At 36.7% G+C, this 23,920-nt stretch overlaps 1 protein-coding gene across 1 annotated transcript; it reads right to left on the minus strand.

Moving 5' to 3' along the window:
• Window positions 1–1,043: 1,043 nt before the first annotated feature.
• On the minus strand, window positions 1,044–5,565 carry LOC111777189 (probable splicing factor 3A subunit 1). Its single transcript, XM_023656663.1, has 3 exons — window positions 5,467–5,565; window positions 1,615–3,880; window positions 1,044–1,529 (listed from the first exon to the last, which is right to left on the minus strand). Exons 2-3 carry the CDS (start codon window positions 3,775–3,777, stop codon window positions 1,260–1,262), a joined length of 2,433 nt encoding a protein of 810 aa, XP_023512431.1. The 5' UTR covers window positions 3,778–3,880; window positions 5,467–5,565; the 3' UTR covers window positions 1,044–1,259.
• Between the last annotated feature and the right edge of the window lie 18,355 nt (window positions 5,566–23,920).

The following is a 23,920-nucleotide window of genomic DNA, read 5'->3' on the forward strand; positions in this document are numbered from 1 at the left end:
TTTGATATTTCTGTTGTTATTTACTTATGTTTATAGGTCTCAAATTGACATCATCGAGTGAATTGAGATTTTCGTTTTCTAGTAAAATATCGATGGAATATCAAAATGTATGAGAAAATAATATCGCTGATGTAAATATAAATCAATAGTAAGAAATTGAATTTATGTAAAATGTAACGACCCAACTTCTAAAACATGATTCAAACTAGAACGGTCGTCCTTTCAAATTGGCCGACTTCTATTTTAGATTTGTTGGGAGCTAATTTTTTTTTTTTATCCTTTCTAAATTATTATGTTTAGAATTTGCATGCTCAATAAAGTGGTGTTTGACGTTAATCAAACCTCTTGTAGCGATTCAAATCACGAATTTAGAAATGAGTTTTATTTACTTTTGATCTTGATCATTAGGATAATCAATTAAATTTTTTTTCTTCGAGTTAGAATTTTATTATATTTTCGGTTCTGGTATAATTTAGATTTAAAGGTTTTATTTTTTCAGACAAAGGTTGTCCCGTGACTTTGATAACAAAAGTCGTCAGAATAGCATATCTTTGTCCTTACCTTATTTAGTAAAAAAATAATTTAAAAAAGATTGAGTATTAAAATATTCCATAAATGACATTACTCCTGAGCCATGAAGTGCATACACATTCAAACATGAATCAAACTAACATGACTATGATTAGACTTAAAACCTAACATCGAGGTACTCTAGATCTTCATTTCTTTCATACACATAATTCCATATAATATCACGTTCATGTACACTAAACCTATCAGATACGAGACTTTCATGATTTTTAGATTTACTAGATATGCATCACTTTCGTGCATAAATATGTATTACTTTTACACACCGACCCTACCTACATTGTTTTAAATGCATGTAGAGTCTCTTGGGCATGCATCACTTGGAAACATGACGTCATTGACATGATGTTCAATCCTGGCACATGAATTAGTTTAGTAACGCGATAACTCAACTCGACACTACTTCAGACTAAGTTGATTTGCCCCTCAATGGCTGCAATTAACAACCTACGTGGACACTCAAAATTCTGACATATACTTCATAATCTAGTTTTCTGATAAGGATACAGTTGGAAAGCAATTTTACAGTCTCATTATAGGGAGGAGCTGAGGGAGGAGTTGAAACAAGATCAATACACTTCAATTTGAACATATATTGTTGTCTTCTAAATACTACTAGGAAAGTCCAAATTTAAACCTGAAATAGTCTGTCTGCTACAAGGATTTGATCATCTCTTTCTACCACCACGTTCCCTTAAAGACAGGGAAAGCGCTTCACCTGCTCCAACGTTGTAATAAGCAAGCGACATATTGTCCTTCAGAAACCCAGGTTTTCCACTCAGTTTCTGTTTGTTTGCTGGAAGCTGGATCTCACCCGCTATCTTCTCTTTTAAACTTCCAACAGTTTCAGAAAGGGACTGCACAGTAATCTCCAGAACTTGGCCTTTCAGATTTCCATCATCAAGATTAGGAACAGATACAGTGATACGGATAGGTCCCTGCCACCAAAAGAGTCACAGTTATTATCGAGGTAATAAGCATTAAGATACTCATAGACAGACAACAACAAAAACAAATGCATACAGGATGTTGTGCCAGAAACTGGTCTTCGGGCATAAGCAAAGAATCATCCAGCTTCTGTCTCTTTGGCTCGGGTTCATCTGGAAGCGGTGGAGGAGCTTCGTCAGGTGGTAAGGGAGGCAGCGACCCTTGGGGCATAGGTGGTGGAGGAACCCCTTGTGGCATAGGGGGAGGTGGCATCATACTATTCATAGGTGGAGGGGCAGGGAGAGGGACGAAAGGCCGTGGAACTTGCATGGGAGTGAACTGAGATCCAGGTGGTGGTGGGACACTCATATTTGGTGCATTCATAGACATTGGTGGAGGTATAGATGGGGGACGATTCATGAAATATGATTGTTGTCCAGGCATCGCAGGAGGTGGTGGCTGAACGGATGGAATCATTGAGATAACAGGCGGCTGTGGTTGGTGTACAGGAAGTCCAGTAATTGGGTTAGAATAGTGTGCATTTGGAGGCATGGAAGGAAGATTCAAGGCGAGTCCAGGTGGAGGCGGGAGAGGACGAACTGATGGCACTCCGGGTTTGGGTGGCAGAGCTGCAGGGCCAGGAAGGTTCCTCGCATCGTTGTAAGTAGTATCATTCGGATCCTCTCCAACAAGATTCTGTGACATAGCTTGATTTGCTGTACGCCCAATGCTTCCAGTATGGCCATCCCATATGACCTGCTTCGGTTGGTCGTCTTTCTTCTTTTCAATTTCTGCCTTGACTGCATTTGATACCTCCTCCTCAGTGGTACCAAATATATCAGGACGAGTTCGTGCCAGTCCAACTATATTTCGTGAGATCTCATCATCCTGAGCAAGTGTAGTCTCCCGAATCTTGGCAAACATTCTTTCCTTTTGCTCTTTGTACTTCGGATCGATAAGTGAAATCCTCATATGTTCAGACATCTCATTGATTGGAATTAGCTCACCTGTGATCGGAGAGACAACAAATTTCGTATGATCTCTTTCTGCAGGGATTCTCTCTTCAGGTCTCTTCCAGTTCTTTACAATTCTCATTGGTGGCTCGGGCTCCTCATCTACCTTCATATCATTCTTGTCATTGTCATTTTCTCCTAACCGAGCAGCCCGCATACCCTCTTCAACCAGTTGCATCTCTTCCTCATCCATGTCCATTTCCATCTCCTTCCCAGGCTCAACAATTTCTTCCTCAGCAACCGTAATCTTGCTTCTTCTAACTACCTCCTCAAGAGTCATTGGTGGGGGCAAATCTTCATCCTCATCATCTGCAAAGTCTATCGCCTCAACCACGACAAAATCATGCCAATCAATCATAGCCATCTGTATCCTTTCCTGCTCAATCTCATCTTCAGCTTTTTGCCTTGCCTGCTCTTGTGAACGTTCCCACTCAAGTCTATGCACACATCTCTCAAGCACTGTCGTCATGTCAGTAACACTCTTCTTCAGTTTCTCAGTCAACCCCTTAGGAGGCATTAGCACTTTGGAATATGCATCCGCAAGTGAGGTGAAAAACATGAACATACTATGAGTAGGTTTCAGAAAATGAAACTGAGGATTGTTAATCTCTCTACTCGTCAATCCTGTCAAGAATGATTTCCCATTTCGAGCAACAAATTGGGCTGTCAGCTTGATAATATCCAATTCTTCCCCTGTGATACCTTCAGGAAGACGGACAGTATACTGCTCAGCCTCTGGAGGCTCGAGAACTTTGCGTACAGGTTTGAACAAGGCAGAAACATCAGGCTTAGCTGCCACTGTTTCATTGCTGTCAGCAGCAGGACCAGATGGGGCTAACGCAGGTGCAGTAGAATCTGCAGCCTGTGAAGGCTGCTGTGCAGATGATTGATTCTGAGCACGAAACTCAGACAACCTATGCTGATAGTATGCATGGTAGGGATCTGAGGGATTCAAGAAATTAAACTTGACGTTACCGGCATTATTTGCAATGATCCTCTTCTCAAATTCTGGTCCATTTTTCGCAACAAATTGTGAAGTTTTATCAACGATGCTTCGGATATCTGGAGGAGGATGTATGATACCAATAGTTTTAGTATGAGTTGCAACTGATACCGGTGCAGAGTTGGTTTTGTCTTTATCCACTTCATGGTCATTAATAATTTCATCCTGCTCATCCTGAACAGTAGGTTTTGAATCCTCGGATGGAGCTGGAAGAGTCAAGATTGGTCCAAATGAGCCAAGCATTTTTCTCCACAATAAAATAAGACTTCAAGACAAACACAAAATATTTCAATGGTAACACCGCCTCATACTAGCAAGATATATACTTTCTGCAACCTATTGTTATCTGCAAAATTAAAGAGTGAGAGCGATGCCATTATAGTTCACAAAAGTAAGGTTGATATTAACCCTTAACATCTTTTCGAATACCGATATTAAAGACAGGAAAAACCAATGTATCATCCAGAAAGATGAGAAAACACATTTAAAATATTGCTATGCCAAAAGGAAAATGCAATATAGAATTATTGGTGCAAAGGGAGGAATAGAGAAACATGGGGGCTAAAGGGATGTGTGCTTGGGTGCATAATAACACTCATATACAAACACGTGCACTATACATGAGTTTATGTGTGTCGGCATGTAAATATATTTGTAGGTGACAGCAAAATAACAACTAAAGACCACAAAGATATCAGCAACAAGCAAACAACCCCAGGAGAAGGCTGATTTCCTCTCGAACGAAGGGAGGCCCTACTTCCATCCGAGCTATTCTTTCAAGTATTTTGAGATATTGCTTGTCCACTCTTTGAAGTCCTTCTAATGGAATATATTTTATATAGCCCTAATCAGTTAGGATTTTATATTTGATATATTTTATCTTATCTTCAGGATTTGGTTAGTAGCATATTTTCTTTTATTTTTAGGATTTAGTTTGTTGTATTCTATTTAAACGTTGAACATTAATGAAAATCGGACTTTAGATCCCACTGAGACTTTCGATCCCACCTATGTGTCTTGGACTTTCAATCCCACTTCTATTTCTCATTCTTAACATGGTATCAGAGTATCATTCTTAACACCTTCTAAACCAACAAGCTGATAGAGAAACTATTGTGGGATTTCTGTGCGAGCCATATTCCATAGTGGGACTCACTTGGTTAACTGGAAAACTACAAGTCTCGGTTTCTTGGGATGAACTAGAGATTGATTAAATTTTCAATTTTCAGACCTTTGTAACGTTCTCCAATATTACTTTATAAAGAGATTGATTCTATTTAACTGTTCTGTATCGCCTTTTTTATAAGGAACGTTTCGTTTCTAATTGTACAATCTTTCTGAGATTTTCACTACTTGTTCCTACACAAACCAACTGTGGGATTTTTTTTTTTTTCCTAATCATAGTTGGGCTGGGCGGAGAAATTACTTTTTCCAACTTCTCTTTCGTAATGCAACTCCATTTCTTAAGATGCAAAGAAAAAGATGCTAATCCTAGAGATGGTAATGGCGGTATAAGCACTGAAGCTTGAATTGACTACTTAGCTTATTTGCAGTTAGATTAAAAACTAAATCGAACCAGAGCAGCAAAAAAGTTAGAGATTCAGCAAACAAATCACATAAACAGCAGAACAGATTAAACAGAAACATCGCCAATCATTTCTAACATACAAAAAAAATCAAACGAACTCATACATCCCCGCAAAGATATCAGGAATCCAGCAAAATACTACCAATATTCGCATGAATCGCATCAGGAGTCGAACCCTAAAGTACTTCAAAAGCAGCTAAAAATGGCAAAAGGGTTTTAGAAAAAAGAAGAAAACAAACGTTGAGAGACTGAGAAAGAGAAAACTGTAGAGCGAGATTGAGAGAATGATTCGGGAAGCGCCAGTCGCTCGCTTAAAAGGATTTAGAGAGGATATAGGAGGATACCTGGAAATGGAAGCAAATCGGAGATCGAGAGGCGAGCTCCAGAAGATCCGTGTCCGGGGCGATTCTGAAGGAGCGAGGGGGAGCGCCTGGCTCGTGAGTGTACCCTAAATTTGCAGCAGCCAAGCTGATAAAGTATGCCGACCGGTCTGTATCTCTGAACCGAACCCATTAGTTCGGTTTTCGAAGTAACTAGACCGAACCATTATTTCGGTTTTCAACTAACTGGAAAATATATTTTTCAAAAAATTACCTTCCAAAATTTTAATTTTTTATTTTTAAATATGAAATGAAATTAAATTAAAATCAGGTATATATAATTATATTACGTGGAAAAAGAGTATTTTTTAAAAATAAATTACAAATCTGGATACAACACAGATAAATGGATTTTTTTTGATATACTAACGGATATCCCTATCAATAATTATCTAATAGATAATTATATTATAGATCGGGAAAAAAATCTGGATAGAAAATATTTTGATTGGAGAATGCTGCATTTTGGTCTTANTACGAGTCAAGGATTCGATTTAATCCAAATTAAGTTTAGAAATACGGGTAAACCAACCCAGCCCATAAACTTTTCATTTATCTGAAGCTAACTACATGGGCTTCTACTTAAACGAATTACCCACTCATTTTTAAGCAATTATGATATAGGTTAATTTCTACAACGACAACTTCCCACCACCAACCCGGACAGTCAAGTCATAATCAGATGAACGAAAGAGTTGATGTACTCATCGTGTTATATCAAAATATCGTATTAAAACATAATATACAATATACTTGCATTATATCAAAATAGAGTGTATATTATAAGTAGTATTAGATATAAAATAAAGAAGAGATGCAACATTTAAAACAAAAAGAAGTTGAAGGGTAAGGTCAGACTTGTCTATGGCACTTGCTCTAGAGTCCACTCCCGACCTTGATCAGCTCCCTAGTTAGTTAAAAATATGTAAAACATGGAGTGCGTACAAAGACGAGTAAGTAGCCTATTTGTAGACTGTTAATTGTATCCTTAAGATAGGTTAGGTACCATACTCTTTCTTATCACATTCTTATTCTTCAGTTGAGAACTTAGCCCTTAGGTTCTATTTTTGAGTTCTGAGTTCTTGTGAGGGGTGTACATGGTCCGAGTTGAGTTGGGTTGAAGGATTTTTTTGACCCAACCCAAAAGTTCGGGTTGGTTGGACTCAACCCAAAACTTTTCACAACCCAACCCAACCCAACCTGGTTGGGTTGGGTTTGGGTTGGGTTGTCATTTTTTTTTAAAGTTTTATTAGTCCACGCTATAATTATTCGGATACAATCTTAGATAAAATATATTAAAAGTTTACAAACAAATACAAATCAATCTATAATTATTCAAAAATAAAAAAATAAAAAAATCAGTCAAAAACAAGGAGTGAAAATTCTAACATATATTAATATAGTTGAACATTGTCACAAAATTAGAGACAACTGAGATATTTTTTTAGAATCGGTTAAAATAATAAATATATAAGGTTAGATCATGAAATTAAATAGTTAGTTTAGAGGTATTATATATAATAAAAATAAAAAATATATAAAAATATTTTAATTGAAATATGCGCTCCTACGTAATCTTATAGAGTCCTAAATTATTAGAAAAAATTAAAAAAAATATATAAATTAGAATATAATAATGTTGTAACAAACAAAATAATAAAAAGAAACATGTATATATATAAAAATGATAAAAAGAAAAAAAGAAAAAAATATATATAAAAGAAATTAAACAAAATAATAAAAAATAAAGAAACATAATATAAAAGAAATTAAATAAATAATAAAAAGAAACATGTAATAGACTGGAGTCGAACCCAGGCAAAGTACCATTCTGGCAAACTCATTCATACTGAAAGATTTTTAATATATTTTATATATATCTTTAGATCGGCTCGCTCGGGTCAACCCGAGGGTTTGTCCCACGAATCCAAAATCGAACCGATTCAATTCGGGTTCAGAGAAATGAACTCAACCCTACCCGAAATGTTAATCCAACCCACCAACCCTTATAGTTCGGGTTGGGTTGGTGATATGAACCAAGAGACATCCATCATACAATATACTTCTCAACAATAAAAAGATATTTCAATTCATGTCAATTGAAGAAGAATGAAGTTTCATGTTATAAATTTTGGGTGGATTAGAATTTAGAGTTATTGTATTTCATNTCAACAATAAAAAGATATTTCAATTCATGTCAATTGAAGAAGAATGAAGTTTCATGTTATAAATTTTGGGTGGATTAGAATTTAGAGTTATTGTATTTCATTAATGTATTTTAAGATTTTTTTATTTACTTTAGGTTACAAGTTAATTATGGCCATTAAGTAGGAATGTTACAACTCTTGGAATGCCTTTAATAGTTTCATTTTTAGGCTATATAAAGTGATGTATGTTATATTTGTAAGTAGACTTGGAAAATATAGAAAGAAGCATTTGTGCTTTTCTTTAGCCAATGGCTCAGTTTCTTTGCAATTCTATGTAGTTTAGGTTGCATGTAGAATCATTCAAGCCAGACATGATCAATCTTGTTTGTGGAGTAATTCGAATCTCAAACAAGTGTTCTTGCGTTGATATATATGATCAATAAGAATCATTCAAGCTAGACATGATCGATCTTGGTTGTGGAGTGATTCGAATCTCAAACAATGTTCTTGCCTTGAGATATTCGATCCAGACGACAATACTGACATTACTGGTGCACGATTGAGAGAAGCACAACAACGAACCATGCAAAGACTAATTCGAGGAATAGAAGAGTTGATTGATCGAATAGGAAGATTGGAGATTCAAAATCAAGCTCAATAGAGGATTTCACTACCTACGCCCTCAACCGATACATATGAGGGCGACAATTCTGATCACCACGAGGATAATCCACATGCGGTTGGTCATGGCTTGATGCGAGGGAGAGACCATGGAAGAAGGTATCATAATTTACAACAACGAGTTCCTTATGATGATAGAATTGATCGTAACGTGGGGAGCATCAAATTAAAACTTCTCAAGTTTTATGGCAAAACCGATCCAGAGGAGTACCTTCAATGGGAGAAAACGGTGGAGTCGGTGTTCAACTGTCATAATTTTAGTGATGAAAAGAAGGTACTGTTATGCATTGCTCAATTCAAACAATATGCTCAAATTTGGTGGGATAAATTGATGTCAAGTAGGAGAAGAAACCTTGAAGCACCAATTGATTCATGGTACGAGTTCAAAGAGTCCATGAGGAAGCGTTTTGTTCCACAATATTTTCAACGGGACATGGCGCAAAAGCTTCAAGCATTGAAACAAGGACGCAAGTCTGTGGAAGATTATTACAAGGAGATGGATACATTGATGGATCGACTTGATCTCGATGAGGACATGGAGGCTCTCATGGCGTGGTTTCTTAATGGGTTAAACACAGAGATTGCAGACAAGACTGATTTACAGCCTTATTCTAATATTGAGGAGTTGTTGCACATTGCAATTAAGATCGAGAGGTAAATCCAACGAAGGTCAAAACGGTATTCTTCTAAAACTTTTCCCAATTCTACTTCTACATGGAAAAAGGATAGTAAGAACATTGATTATAAGTATAGAAATCAAGAGATTAATGAGAAGTCTCGAGCTAAATTTGAGAAAGGGGAGAGTTCTAGAATAGGGAAAGAAAAAGTAAAAAAAGTCTTAAAATACATTAATGAAATAAAATAACTCTAAATTGTAATCCACCCAAAATTTATAACATGAAACTTCATTCTTCTTCAGTTGACATAAATTGAAATATCTTTTGATAATTTCAACAATATTTTCTTCACATCTTCATTGAAGTATATTGTATGATGGATGTCTCTTGGTTCATATCAGTTGATCCGGGTTGTCGGGTTGAATGTACACCCCCTAGTTCTTGTCGTGGTCTTACCCAAAGACCTTTATCTTGGATTTTGAGTTCTTAACCTTGGTTCTAACTTACGGGTCTTAGTTCTAAGGTTCTAGATTCTTAGTTTTGAGAACTTAGATCTTGATTCATGTTCTAGTACTTATCTTTGTGTAACGCCCTTAATTTTCTTGTCCTAAATGAGTGACGTCATTACATGCATGTCTTAAATATATATGCGGAAATTCATAATATACACCTTAAAATGAAGCCAGGACTTATTTAATTAAAAAAATAAGAAGTTTGAAATAACACAGTCTTTGAACATGAAATATAAAGAAACCACTTATTAACTACTAACCGTAAAACAATGCATTCTACTGTCCTATCTTGACTTCCATAGTCTTTCCAATATTTACCATCATCCGTGCATGAGAACTTTACCTTTACTTGAAAAGTATAAGGGTAGCACATGACTTGAGTATTTCAAGAAATACTCAGTAAGTCACCCCACTGTTGGGGTTAGTAATGCCATCACACACATAACATGATTGTGACCTATTCTTTAAAATTGTAACATGACCTTAAGCTATTTCCAGTTTCGGACAGAGTTGAATGTGCAGTACTTCATCACACACGGCCCACGTATGTGCACATGGACCCACCAGACGGACTCGTATACGTACCCCTTGGGGCTGACTTGGTCGGGCACAACACGCTAACACGTCACTGGACGCCACAGAAAAATAAAGGCCCGCATGATATCATGAAAAACATAAATATTGAAGGTATGCATCTGTACTAACATAGCATAACAGGAAATTATCCTGATGCACATAACATACTTACATGCATGAGGTCCCCATGATTTTTATTCATAACATAACATTAACATCATTCTCTTTCTCCTTTAATCCATGACTTATTACATATATGTATAATGTATACATGACAATCATCACATAATCCATCACATAACTTTACATGAAAAGACATAAGATGATGTACATAACATTTCATTTCGTTCATAACATAGTATAATGGATATCACATGCATACATAGCATAACATCATATGTCAATACAAAGAACACATAAACATATCATAAACTAATATGGTGCATGTAGGGGCCACGAGGCATCACCATCATACATCTTTTAATTATCTAACTCCAACTGTAAGACATCACTTACTTGATTAGCTTAAGCGTGTGTCACTAATTTATCCTTGATGAAAGTTTGAGCCCACGACAACCTATGTGAACTTACAACATCAGTTTTAAGTTCGAACTTCTGCAAAACTATTTCACTAAATTTTACAATTGTCCGTATGTTAGACTTCATGCGAACATTAGAGACTTTGCATGGGTAAAGTCTTAGAACATTAGAACATTAGAACATTAGAGACTTTGCCTGGGCAAAACTATTTTCTTATTTAAGAATTTTTTGTTTATCCATCTTCAATTTCATTAAGAATTTTTTGTTTATCCATCTTCAATTTCATTATTAAAGAATATTTGTTGCATTGATCCTGTGATTTATATCAAGTTGACCTAAAGATACCTAAAGATAACATATTTCAAACTTTGTTCATGATGTCCTATTCTTGCAACTATTATATTTTGTTGGGGAGTGTAGTCTACAATAAATTGTCTATTAATACCATTAGCTTTAGAAAAGAAAAGAAAAACTCGTGAGACGTGAACTCTCCACCTGCAAAGAATGCAACACCGAAAGCTTACAAGTCATTGTAGTACACTGGTAAGTAAAATTAAGAAGTCTCTAGTGTACTCGTAAGTATTCCCCTTAGTCATGAAGGTTACTTGGGTTTGGTTCCTACCCAGTCATTGTAGAATAGTGGTAAGTATTCTCCCTAGTAATAAAAGTGACTTGGTTTGGTTCTCGTCTAGTTGTTGTAGTCTAGTGGTAGGTATTCTCGTTTGTCATGAGAGTGACTCATGTTTGATCCCTGGCAAAGACGTTAAAGTTTTTCAATCCTTCACCAGATAACATACTTCTAACTCTATTCATGATTGTCCTATTCTTGCAACTGTTTTAGTTTGTTGGGGAATGTAGGCTACTGTAAGTATTCGTGATTGTCACGTGGGTGATTCAAATTCGATCCTTGACCAGATAACATACTTCTAACTCTATCCATGATTGTCCTATTCTTGCAACTATTTTATTTTTGTTTGGGATTTAGGCTACTATAAATCGTCTATTAATACCATTAGCTTGAAAAAAACTTGTGAGACGTGAACTCTACACTCCTACAAGGACCGCGATACCGAAAGTATTCCCCCTAGTCATGATGGTGACTTGGGTTTATGTCCTACCTTGTCATTGTAGTATAGTGGCAGTTATTCCCGTTTGTCACCTCGGTGACAAGGGTTTGATCATTTATGAGTTACAATTTATGATTGTTTGATATGATGTACAATGATGCATGTGATATTTATGTTTACGATGTATGAGCTGTATCGTATGATGTCATACACTAGTTATATATTGATGTATGAGTTATGATGATGTACTAGCTATGATTATGTATGAGCTATGATGATGTATGAGTTATGATGATGTATGATGTACATGAGTTATATTACGATGTATGATGTACTTGACATGCTGATGCACTTAATGACATTACGATGAGTATGATGTGTTTGCATGATGTTCATCTTAATATGTTGATGTTTCTATATTAAGCATGCTATATGATGAAGAGTGTCATATTGCATCATGTCGATAGATCGACCTAGGACACAACCCTAAGAGTATGAAAATGATATTAATATAAATATCTAACGAGCATGTATTACTAAAGGTAAGAAAGAGATGAGACTACGGTTGTGTCAAAAGAGATGATAAGATGTGAATTAGAGGGACCTCATGCATGTTGTGTGGACATAATCATAAGGATACTTCTCCTTGATAATGATGAGTGTGGACGCGCACAGTATAATGATGAGAGTGTTTATGGGAAGCATGACACCAGGGGTTTGTCTGACCTCCGGACGTTGCTACAGACAGTTAGCTTAACAAGAGAGAATCCAAGGTGTGTGCGAGCTGCCTAGAGATTCACACTCGCATGTGTGGGTTGTGTGTAGGGAAGTACTACACATCCATAGTGTTCTAGACTGGAGGCCACCCTAATATGAGATGAGAAAGAGACAGGTCCTTAGGGCATATTTGCATGTGATTGCATTTAGCATGCCCCCTATAGTGGGGCCACTTACTGAGTATTCTTCGAAATTCTCCACCCGTGTGCCACATCATTTTTAGGTAAAGGCAAGGCGCACATGTACGGATGACGAAGACATCGCGAGCAGAGACTGTGGCACGTAAATAGGGGTAGCCTCATATTTTAATTTCTAGTCTTAGGTTAGAATAGGTTGTTTTGCATTTCATCGATTTAAATTATTTTGTATTTGTTTTTATTTTCTTTAAATTTTAGTATTTTGTATTAAACACGTAATACCATGGCTGTGTTTTTCTAGAGATAGAAGATGTTTTAAATGTTTTCAACATTTATATTACCGATGATATTTTCTTTTAAGAGATAAATTATGCATCTTAGCAGAGCATGAGACGTTAGTAGTGACTCTGAGTAAGTAGAAATTTAGGGTCGTTACATCGCATGTGTAGATATAACTTATCCTATAGTACATAAGAATACAACTAAAGAATTCAACTTAGACTCTCTATAAATATCTCAATTCTTTACAAATATAATTCTAGCTAGGAGTCTAAAATATAATTTTCTTTATTCAGTATCTTTCAAGGAATTTTCCACTAACTTTTGTTCTTGGATTAGGTAATAAAACGAAAAAGTCGTACAGAGATTATATTCAATTTTTATCAACACAAGAAGATCGCTATCTCAAAAATTACTATTTGTATATATAATTCAATGATGAACGATGATATCTAAATTAATTAGAAATCAAAGTTGTTCTATTGTTTTATCACTTTTTAATGTATAAATTATAGGTTGAAATGGATGTTGCAATAGGAGTAGAGTAGAAGACTAAAATATGGAGGGGTTGGCCAAAAAAAAAAAAAAAAAAAATCCTATAGTTTTCTTGCCAATAGGATTGTTTTTTTTTTTTTTAATGATCGAGAAACATGAACATTTTTAAATTTTGAGGTTTTGAAAACCCAAACCGATAAAATTTAAATCGAAATGAAGACCACACACCAAAATTAAATAAAAAATAAACTATAATGATAAGAGAGTGTTGTTCAACTTGATTATAAAAGGGGAAAAATAGGTTAAGGATACATTTACAAAACGAAATAGGAAAGACTCAATACAAAGATGAATGAACGCTCCGGAACAACCCCCACTTTGACCATGGTGTTCTCGAATGTTCCCCACCTTGGTTGATCGAAAAGGAGAAATGGGTGAATATAAAAATACTCAATGAGGAATTTACTTGTAGCCTGTCATCGCTTCCTCTTCCTTAATCCTAGTAAGTTACCGCAGTCTTTTCTCAGTGCCTAGGAAGTTCTTCACTAACATCATCTACTTTTGTAGTCCCCTACCCCTATCAAGGTGGGTTTGACTTACACATAACAGTGTTTCTCATGTTGTTTACTCGTGTAGTCGTGTAGTCCCTCGTCCCCTCTCAAGGCGGGTTTACATCTACACCCGTAGTAATTCATCATGTCACCTACTTGTGTTGTAACGATTCGAGTTTATGGGATAAAATAAAATCAAATAAAAATAAAATAAATAATTAAATGCAATCTCCCCGAAAATCGAGGGATTTCCTGCGAGACTTTTATTGCCTAATAAAAACATTCCTATTTCTCTAACTTTCGTTATCCTAAAACACTAGAATGCCTTATTGGCAAATTTGTCTTGAGATTATTTTTATATTCCTATGCCCAACCTTTTACGTCCCTTGAAAAAGTTTGATTTTCTCTCCAAACTTTCCTCTTGAATGTTGGGGTTGCTCTTTGGAGGAAGAATCGAGTGGAAGTAAGGTATTGATGTCGGGATCATTGTGTCAAAGAAGGTTGACTGTCGGAAATTGGTGTTGAGGACGTTGTGGGATCGTCGGCGCGTCGCCAGAATCGGGAAGGCGGGAACTAGGGTTTCGTCGCTTGTCAGGTAAGGAAGGCGAGGTTTTTGGAATCGGGTCGAGCCGCAGACGCACGCCCAATAGCTCCGACAGCTTCGCACGCGTACACAGTGCGGCTCGACTCGCACGTGTATGAAATCGGCTCGATTCTGTCAATTCCCGCAGCTCGGTTTGGCGGCTTAGTTGGTCGACTCGGCAGCTAGGCTTATCGGCTCGATATCACTATAATATATTGATTCCAAGGTTTTCGGCCCTTCCGAAGTAGTTTTTGCCCTTAGTTTTACCATCTGAGGTCAGTATAGTTCCTAACCGTTAAAGACAGATTGGGTTGGGAGTTTATTGTATTAAATAGCCTGAGATTTAGCTAGGGTGTATTATGAAAGGTTCCTAAGTTTTTATGTGGTTATTATAGGATGTATTTAACCGTTGGGATTAGCTTGCTGTGAGTGACTTCGGCCAAGGCCATCGAGGTAAGTGACCTTACTGTTGGAGTTAGTTTACTACGTGTTGCATGATGGTGCGTGCCCTATGGGCCCCTATGAGGGTTTACAGGTTCTCTCCCTTTTCTACTCATAATAATGATCCTATCTACTTACGTAATCCCTCGTCCCCTCTTAAGGCGGGTTTATTCTACACAAAATAGTGGTTCCTCATGTCTCTACTTATGAAGTCCTTCGTCTCCTCTCAAGACAGGTTCACATCTAGATACAGTAACAATTCTTCATGTCACCTACTCATGCAATTTCTTGTCTCCTATCAAGGCGGGTTTACAGGTCCTCCCCCATTTCTACATGCATAGTGATCCTATCTACTTATGTAGTCCCTCGTCCCAACTCAAGGTCGTTTACCTCTATATACAATAGTAGATCATCATGTTACTCACTCATGTAGTCTCTCATCCCCTATCAAGGCGGGTTTATGGGTCTTGACATGTTTCTACACAGTGGTAATTTCAAATATCGCCTTCTCATGTAGCCCTTGGACTCTCTCAAGGCGAATTTACTAACCTTGGTCCATCTCTACACATAATAGGATTTCTCATCTTGACAACTACCCGTGTAGTCCCTAGTTTCTTTATAGGACCAATTTATAGAGTTGCGACATCAACCTTGATTTGTTTCTACATTCAATAAGAGTCCTCACCTTGAGCTAACTACTTGTAGTCCTTAGTCTCTCTCTGAGACAAGTTTAATGGGATCGCAGATTCAACCTTGTCCCGACCCTACACTCAATGGTAACTGAAGTGGCTTTGGAGTTTTATTAAGCTTCCTTAATTGTGTTTAGATGTCATGGTATTTAGTAGGTTCTTAGGGGCGTCTAGGTAGTTTAATCCCATCTCTCATTTCCAGGACGTTTGGGGTTAGCTCCTCGAACTAAACAACTCTCGAGGTGCACATGAGTCAACTTCTTATCGCCTACGATTCTAGAGTGCAAGGTCTACTGGAAGCATACTAATTTAGGTCAACAAGTAACTCGTACTAGCTGTAGCACCTTAATTTTAACTTAATTCTCTCGTGCATGTTTTGTTTGCAAGCTGTAGCACCTTAATAAGTGTTCGTTTTAGGTTGGATTTAGTTGATTCTCTTTCTTATGAGTTTGCTTAGTTTGTTGTTGAAGGTCCTTTACTTGCCATTTTGAACAATATGAGTGATCAAGGAGGGTTAATAGAAAAGGTGGACTCAAGGCCTAGCTAAAATCTTGATGCATACACAGAGTTACGTGTGGCTAAAGACATTAAACTAAGAGTTTTCTTTGGGCGGTTTTTAGTTTTGATTGCATGTCTGTATTCTTATGTTTTTGTTGTGAATTTGTAGGATTTTGTTGCTCGGATTTATGCCCTAAAACCTAGTAATTTCATGAGAAGTGAACTCTCCATACCATTAGCTTGGAAGAAAAAATAATCTCATGAGAAGCGAACTCTCCACTCGTGCAAGAAACGGCAACATAGAAAGATTATAAGTCTAGTACTGTGGTAAGTAAAATTAAGAAGTCTTTGTAGTAAGTATTTCCCCTAGTGATGAAGGTAACTTGGGTTTGATCCTCGTTTAGTCGTTGTAGTATAATGGTAAGTATTTCTGCTTGTCATGCGGGTGATCTGGGTTTGATCCCCGCAACGGTGTTATTTTTTTAAATATTCTTTTTCATTATTTAAGAATATCTATCTATATATATATATATATATATATATATATATATATATTTTTATCTCAATTTCATTGTTGAAGAATATTTGATGCGTTTAACCTTACCCTTTGATTTATATCGGGTTCGTGATTATCACGCGGGTGATTCGATTTCGATCCCTGACCAGATAGCATACTTTTAACGTTGTTCATGATTGTCCTATTCTTACAACTCTACTGTCTTGTTGGAGTGTAGGCTACAATAAATCGTCTATTCATAACATTAGCTTGAAAGAAAAAAACAATCTCGTGAGAAGTGAATTCTCCACTCCTACAAGAAACTGCAACACGGAAATTTTATAAGTCATGGTAGTAATGTGGTAAGTAAAATTAAGAAGTCATTGTAATAAGTATTCCCCCTAGTGATGAAGGTAACTTGAGTTTGATCCTCGCCTAGTTGTTGTAGTATAGTGATAAGTATTCCTGCCTGTCACTCGGGTGACCCGGGTTCGATCCCCAGCAACGAACTTAAATCTTTAAGTCTTCTTTTTCATTATTTAAGATTTTTTTTTTAATTTTTTTTAATTTTTTTTAATTTTTTTTATATCAATCTTTAATATCATTATTGAAGAATATTTGTTGAGTTTATCCTTGTCCTTTGATTTATATAGTGTTGACCTAGAGACTTTTGTCAAGTCCAAATGAACAAATCATTGTACTAAAGTGTAAGTATTCGTGATTGTCACGCGGGTGATTTGATTTCGATCCCTGACTAGATAGCATACTTCTAACTCTCTGTCTATGATTGTCCTATTCTTGCAACTCTACTGTTTTGTTGGAGTGTAGGCTACAATAAACCGTCTATTCATACCATTAGCATGCAAGAAAAAAATAATCTCGTGAGAAGTGAACTCTCCACTCCTGCAAGAAACGACAACACGGAAAGATTATAAGCCATTGTAGTACTGTCGTAAGTAAAATTAAAAAGTCTTTGTAGTAAGTATTCCCATAGTGATGAAAGTAACTTGGGTTTACTCTCTGTCCTAGTTGTTGTAGTATAGTGGTAAGTATTCCCTCCTGTCACACGAGTGACCCAAGTTTGATCTCCAGCAATAACGTTAATTTTTTAAATCTTCTTTTTTATTATTTAACAATATATATTTTATCAATCTTCAATTTCATGATTGAAGAATATTTGTTGCATTTATCCTTATACTTCGATTTATATCGTGTTGACCTAGAGATTTTTGTCAAGTCCAAATTAACAAATCATTATACTAAAGTGCAAGTATTTATGATTGTCACACGGGTGATTCGATTTCAACACCTGACCAGATAGCATACTTCCAATTCTGTGCATGATTGTCTTATTCTTGCAACTATACTATTTTGTTGGGGAGTGTAGGCAATGATAAATCGTCTATTCAACCCATTAGTTTGAAAGAAAAAAATAATCTCGTGAGAATTGAACTCTCCACTCTTGCAAGAATCGGCAATACGGAAAGATTATAAGTCATTATAGTACTTGTAAATAAAATTAAGAAGTCTGTGTAGTAAGTATTCCCCTTAGTCATGAAGGTAACTTGTGTTTAATGGCCACCTAGTCATTGTAGTATAGTGGTAAGTATTCTCCTAGTCATAAATAGGTATCAGGCTTCATATCACAACATTCTATCACACATGGTGGGGTGCTAAAGATGTAGGTCACTGGATCGGGTTTTGGCTGCACGTGAGCAAGCCTCGAGTAAGATGCTTGCATTCAATTTTCTAGGAAAACGTTGAGGTTCCAATTTCCTTTCTAATTTCTTCTAGATTTTTTAACTTATTATCGACACCTCTGATCAAATTGATATTTCACAGAATTTGTAATGATTTAATCCATCTACATAACTGTATTTTTTCTCTTAATTTTTCAAGAAATAATCATTTTCCAACGCCCCTAATTTTCTTAACTTAATGAATGATGTCACTCATGCATGCATAACTCATTAAGCGAAAAATTCAACATAAATAGTTTTGGAAACAACATAGTCTTACATAAAGGTTCATAAATCCAAACTAAACATAACTCCGAAACGAAAAACATTCAATTACTGAATCTTGAAAATTGAAATTAAATAAATGTTCAACAATCTAACTTAAAAACCTAAATAAAAACGTAAACTGCTAACTATGTCCTCTCCTTAAACATCCATGGTAACCACAGCTCCACCTTCAGTCGTACATTGGTGTCTTGCCTTTAGGTGAAAAATGTAGGTAGCAAGTGGCTTGAGTATTTTATGAAATACTTAGTAAGTCACCCACTGTTGTGGTCAGATATGCAAACACATGCAAGAGATGAGTGAGACCTAACTTTAGTAAACTTTACATGACCTTGGGTGCTTTTCTTTTCTGGGTAGGGTTGGATGTGTGGTACTTCCCCACGCGCGGCCCATGTACGAACACATGGACCCACCATGAGGGCTCGTAGATGTACCCTCTAGGCCTAGCTTGGTCATGACGTAAAGGGGAAGTATCTCGATGTACATGGACCCACCATGAGGGCTCGTAGACGTACCCTCTAGGCCTAGCTTGGTCATGACGTAAAGGGGAAGTATCTCGATGCAAGTGACATACATATATGGATGAGGTTCCTTAACTTACATAACATGACATATTATGTAGTATGAAAATACGTTCTAATTCCATAAGCATTGCATGACATAATTCAGTTATGCTATGTGCATATATGACAACAATCATCATTTTCATGGTATATAATACTAAAATATCGATCGTAACTTTTCATAACTTCACCCGTCAATATAATCCATGCATCACATATGTTGCATGTAGGGGACACTGGGCTCGCACCATCATACAACACGTAATAAGCTAACTCTAACAGTAAGTCACTTCCCTCGATGGCCTTGGCCGAAGTTACTCACAACAAGCTAATTCCAATGCCACTAGTCCTATAAGAACCACATAATATATTTAGGAACCTTTCATAATGTATTCTAGTTGAACCTCATTTTAGTTATCAGGAAAACCTCTAAAACGATCTATTTTGACTATTAAGGACCATACTGATCTCAGGATGTAAAAACAAGGACAGAAACGGCTTTGAAAGGGCCGAAAACTTAATTGATATATTATGAGTATACCGAGCCGACAAGCCAAGCCATTGAGTCGCCAAACTAAGCTGCCAAGCCAAGCCGCGAATTGACGGAGTCGAGCCGCCGTACACGCCAAGCCGAGCTGAAGCCGAGAACGCGACGCGAGCTGCTGGTCTTCACGCGAGCCCGAACGGGGTTGGGCCTGGACTTACATTTGGGCTTAACCAAAAGTTCGTGGGCTAAGACAGATTGGGCTTGTGCTGTGCGTTGTTTGGGCAGATTGAGTTTTGGGTTGTGAGCTGGGTTAGGTGGTGCGAGCCCGCAGGTACACAAACGCCAAAATCTGACCCGATCCAATCCCTCTTCTTTTTACTCGAAAGACACAAAAACCCTAGACGCGATTTTCCCTTTTCGATTACGACGAGACTTCGACACTTACACTCATCTCTACTGTCGTTTCATCTGCCACTCCTCGTTGTGCAACTCCCACGATGTTACTCCGCTTCTACCAAAAAATTCTCACTGAAAACTCGAAGCCTTATGTACGTCTCATCATTTCCCTCTTCAAAATCCCTATGTTTTCCCTTAGAAACGCAATAATCACCTTTTAAGGAGAGGGAGCAACTGATTAGGTGTTATAGAGTTGAATAAGAAAATTTAGAAAAATAGGAATGTTTCTCTGAGGCAATAAATGTCTTAATTGTTTTTATTTTTATTTTTTTTTTAGAAACATCTGGCCAGATACTTTTATTCAATTTTTGAGCAAAACGTTGAGGTTCCAATTTTCTTTCTAATTTCTTCTGAATTTTGTAACTTATTATCGACACATCGGATCAAATTGATCTTTTTGTTGGATGATGGAAGTCCCACATCGGCTAATTTAGGGAATGATCAGGGGTTTATAAGTGAGGAATACTAATTCCATTGGTATGAGGCTTATTGGGGAAACCCAAAGCAAAGCCTTGAGAACTTATACTTAAAGTGGACAATATCATACCATTGTGGAGAGTCGTGTTCGTCTAACATGGTATCAGATATAATATTTGGAGAATATATTAGTTATGGAATTTACCTTCGATATTATATCTTATTATTCTTTTCTTTATGATTTGATTTATAGTATATTTTATTTTATACTTAATATTTAATTAGTATATATTTCCTTATTTTTAGTTATTAGTTGGTAGCTTGTATCCTATTTGAAGGTTATGAATATCAATGGGATACACACCTTCGATCCATTTTTCTTATTTGTAGGTATTATTTGGTATCTTGTATCGTATTTAAAGGTTATGAATATCAATGAGGATACACACTTCAATCCCAATTTTATTTTTCATTCTTAACATGGTATCAGAGCTTCGATCCCAATTCTATTTCTCATTCTTAACACAACAAGTCGTAGTGTAATGGTAAGGTGCAGGATAACAAGTTGACTGGTAATGGGCAAACGGTGAGTTAGGAGTAGGATAGCCTTTTGATCGGTGGATTATTTGTAGGTCCAAATCAGGTAGTTGATTGGTAGATTATTTGCCGGTCGAAATCAACAAGTAGTTTTAGTATAGTGGTAGAGCTAAATCAATAAGTTGTTATAGTATAGTGGTAGGCCGAAATCAACCGCTCGTTGTGGTATAATGGTAAGATGCAGGATAGCTAGTTGATTGATAGATTATTTGCAGGATCTAAATCGGCAAGTCGTAGTATAGTGGTAGGCCGAAATCAACGAATCGTAGTAGTATAGTGGTAAATATTCTCGCTTGTCACCTGGGAACCCGTATTTGATACCCAACAANTTTTTTTTTTTTTTTTTTTTTTTTTTTTTTTTTTTTTTTAATGGAGATTTTTGGCAAGCCAAATGAACATATGAACATGTTATTGATCCTCACGTGTTGAATTTTTAATTTCGTTTTTATAGAATATTTAAGATAGCCGGTTGTTCGATAGATATTTGATAAAATTAATTTAATGAGTAGTTGTAGTATAGTGGTAAGTATTTCCGCCTGTCACGAATGACTCAGATTCTATCTCTGACAATGGCGTTGTATATATTTTTTAAAATTTTCATTGAAATCATAATTTTTAATTATTAAAGAATATTTTGATTTTTATTGGAGAGACGGTAAGGTAGGTATAAAATATGCAGTGGATCGAAAGATTATTTGCAAGCTCAAATGAACAAGTCATTGTAGTATAGTGGTAAGTAATCCTAAATGTCACGTGAGTAACTCGAAAACATTAAATGTTTTGTTCCCACCTCTCACCTTGATTTGATGTAACAACCCTAGATTTCAGTTACCTTAAGTCGCTATCGTCCTCTTAGCCTAAGTGACATGCAGAATATAACATTTAAAATGTCATCGTTAAAATAATAAATTTCATCATAAACATTAATTTGTCATTGAAAGCACTGTGATGGTCTTACGTGTTGAAAACATAATTCACAAATGAAATTGAAAACGTTAATGAAATTAATTTAAAACATGAAATGCATAATAACCTATTCTAACCTATGTCTAGGAAATTAAATATGCTACTATCTTATGCACGTGTCATGGTCTCTTATTTGCAATGTCGTCGTCAACCATACGGGGTGCCTTACCTTTACCTGAAAAATGATGTAGCACACAACCTGAGTATTTCAAAGAATACTCAGTAAGTGACCCCACTATGGGGGCCGTGAAAAGATGCAGACAAATGCAATAATGCTCTAAGGACCTATCATTAAAACATCCTACGGGTGGCCTCTAGTCCGAACTAAATTGGATGTGCAGTACTTCCCTAAACTTGACCCACTTGTGCAAGTATAAATCCTCGGGCGATTCGCACCCCTTGGACCTATCATACTCGAGCTAGCTGTTCGTAACGACGTTCGGTAGTCAGCAGACCCCTAAGTGTCATCATCAGCGTAGCGTACGCGTCCATACTCATCATAGTAAAAGAGAAGTATCCTGATGTTTATGTACATACAGAAATGCATGAGGTCCCTATAGTTTCTTATCTTTAAAACGTCTTTATGACAAGACCCTAGTTTCGTCCTTATATTACTATTACTAAGATATGTGCATTAGCTTTCCATCTTATCCTCATCAATAATATTTTGTAGGGTTGTGTCCTAGGCCAAATTATCGACTTAATGCAATATGGTATTCACAACATGCATCTCAACTTAATGTTAGGATCGATACCAGTTGTTAGGATCGCACAACAACGCACACGCTCGATCTAGATGAACACAAAGAGAAGGATAGAGAGAAGTTGCAAGGAGAACTCTGGCTAAAAGGATTTTTTATTGATGACTTCAGGCATGTACAACAAGAGAGTACAGAGAATAGAAAAGTACATTTAAGAGCTTTACTGGACGGGATATATATATGGTTCAGTCTACTAAATATAGCTTTACCAGATTTAACCATCTACTATATATAGCTATGTACCATATATAGCTTTACCGGATATAGCCATTGACCAAGCTATAAATACAGGGAGCAGACTCCATAACTCAACAATTCTCCCACTTGGAGACTGATCCTACACCATACCAATTAGGGCTTTGCATAGCTTTAATTTTCCAACATCAACACATTTTGTCAACATGTCTGCTGGATTCTTTGCACCCTCTATCTTCTCCAAACACATATCGCCTTCTTCCACTAACCTGCGAGTGAAATGGTACCGTCTTCTAATGTGTTTTGTTCTTGAATGATAGACTGGGTTTTTCACCAACTGTATGGCACTCTGACTATCTGTATAAAGGATCTTCTTGCACTGCTTCCGGCCTAATTCTTCTAGATAGTCTGTCATCCATATCATCTCCTTTCCAGCTTCAGCTATGGCCACGTACTCAGCTTCAGTAGATGAAAGAGCAACGCATTTCTGAAGCTTAGACATCCAACTCACTGCTGTTCCATCTATAGTGTAGATATACCCAGATGTGCTCTTGCTGGAGTCTACATCTCCACTCAGATCAGCATCCACAAAACCTTGCAGAACTACTTTGCCATTGCCATAACAAAGTGTAGTATTGGATGTACCTCTCAGATATCTTAGAAGCCACTTCACAGCTTCCCAATGTTCCTTCCCTGGATTTGCCATGTACTTGCTAACAACTCCCACTGCATGTGTTATGTCAGGTCTAGTGCAGACCATAGCATACATCAAACTCCCAACTGCAGAAGCGTACGGAACTGATGCCATGTGCTCACGTTCCTCAACTGTCTTGGGAGATTGCCCCTTTGACAATTTAATATGATTT

The sequence above is a fragment of the Cucurbita pepo genome, chromosome LG16 (assembly GCF_002806865.2).
Source record: "Cucurbita pepo subsp. pepo cultivar mu-cu-16 chromosome LG16, ASM280686v2, whole genome shotgun sequence".
NCBI classification, from domain to species: domain Eukaryota; kingdom Viridiplantae; phylum Streptophyta; class Magnoliopsida; order Cucurbitales; family Cucurbitaceae; genus Cucurbita; species Cucurbita pepo.

Coding starts and splice junctions, on each gene's coding strand:
- LOC111777189 (XM_023656663.1), bottom strand. CDS start 3,777: ATGCTTGGCTCATTTGGACCAATCTTGACTCTTCCAGCTCCATCCGAG. Junction 1,530..1,614: donor AGTTTCTGGCACAACATCCT/GTATGCATTTGT, acceptor TTTTGGTGGCAG/GGACCTATCCGTATCACTGT.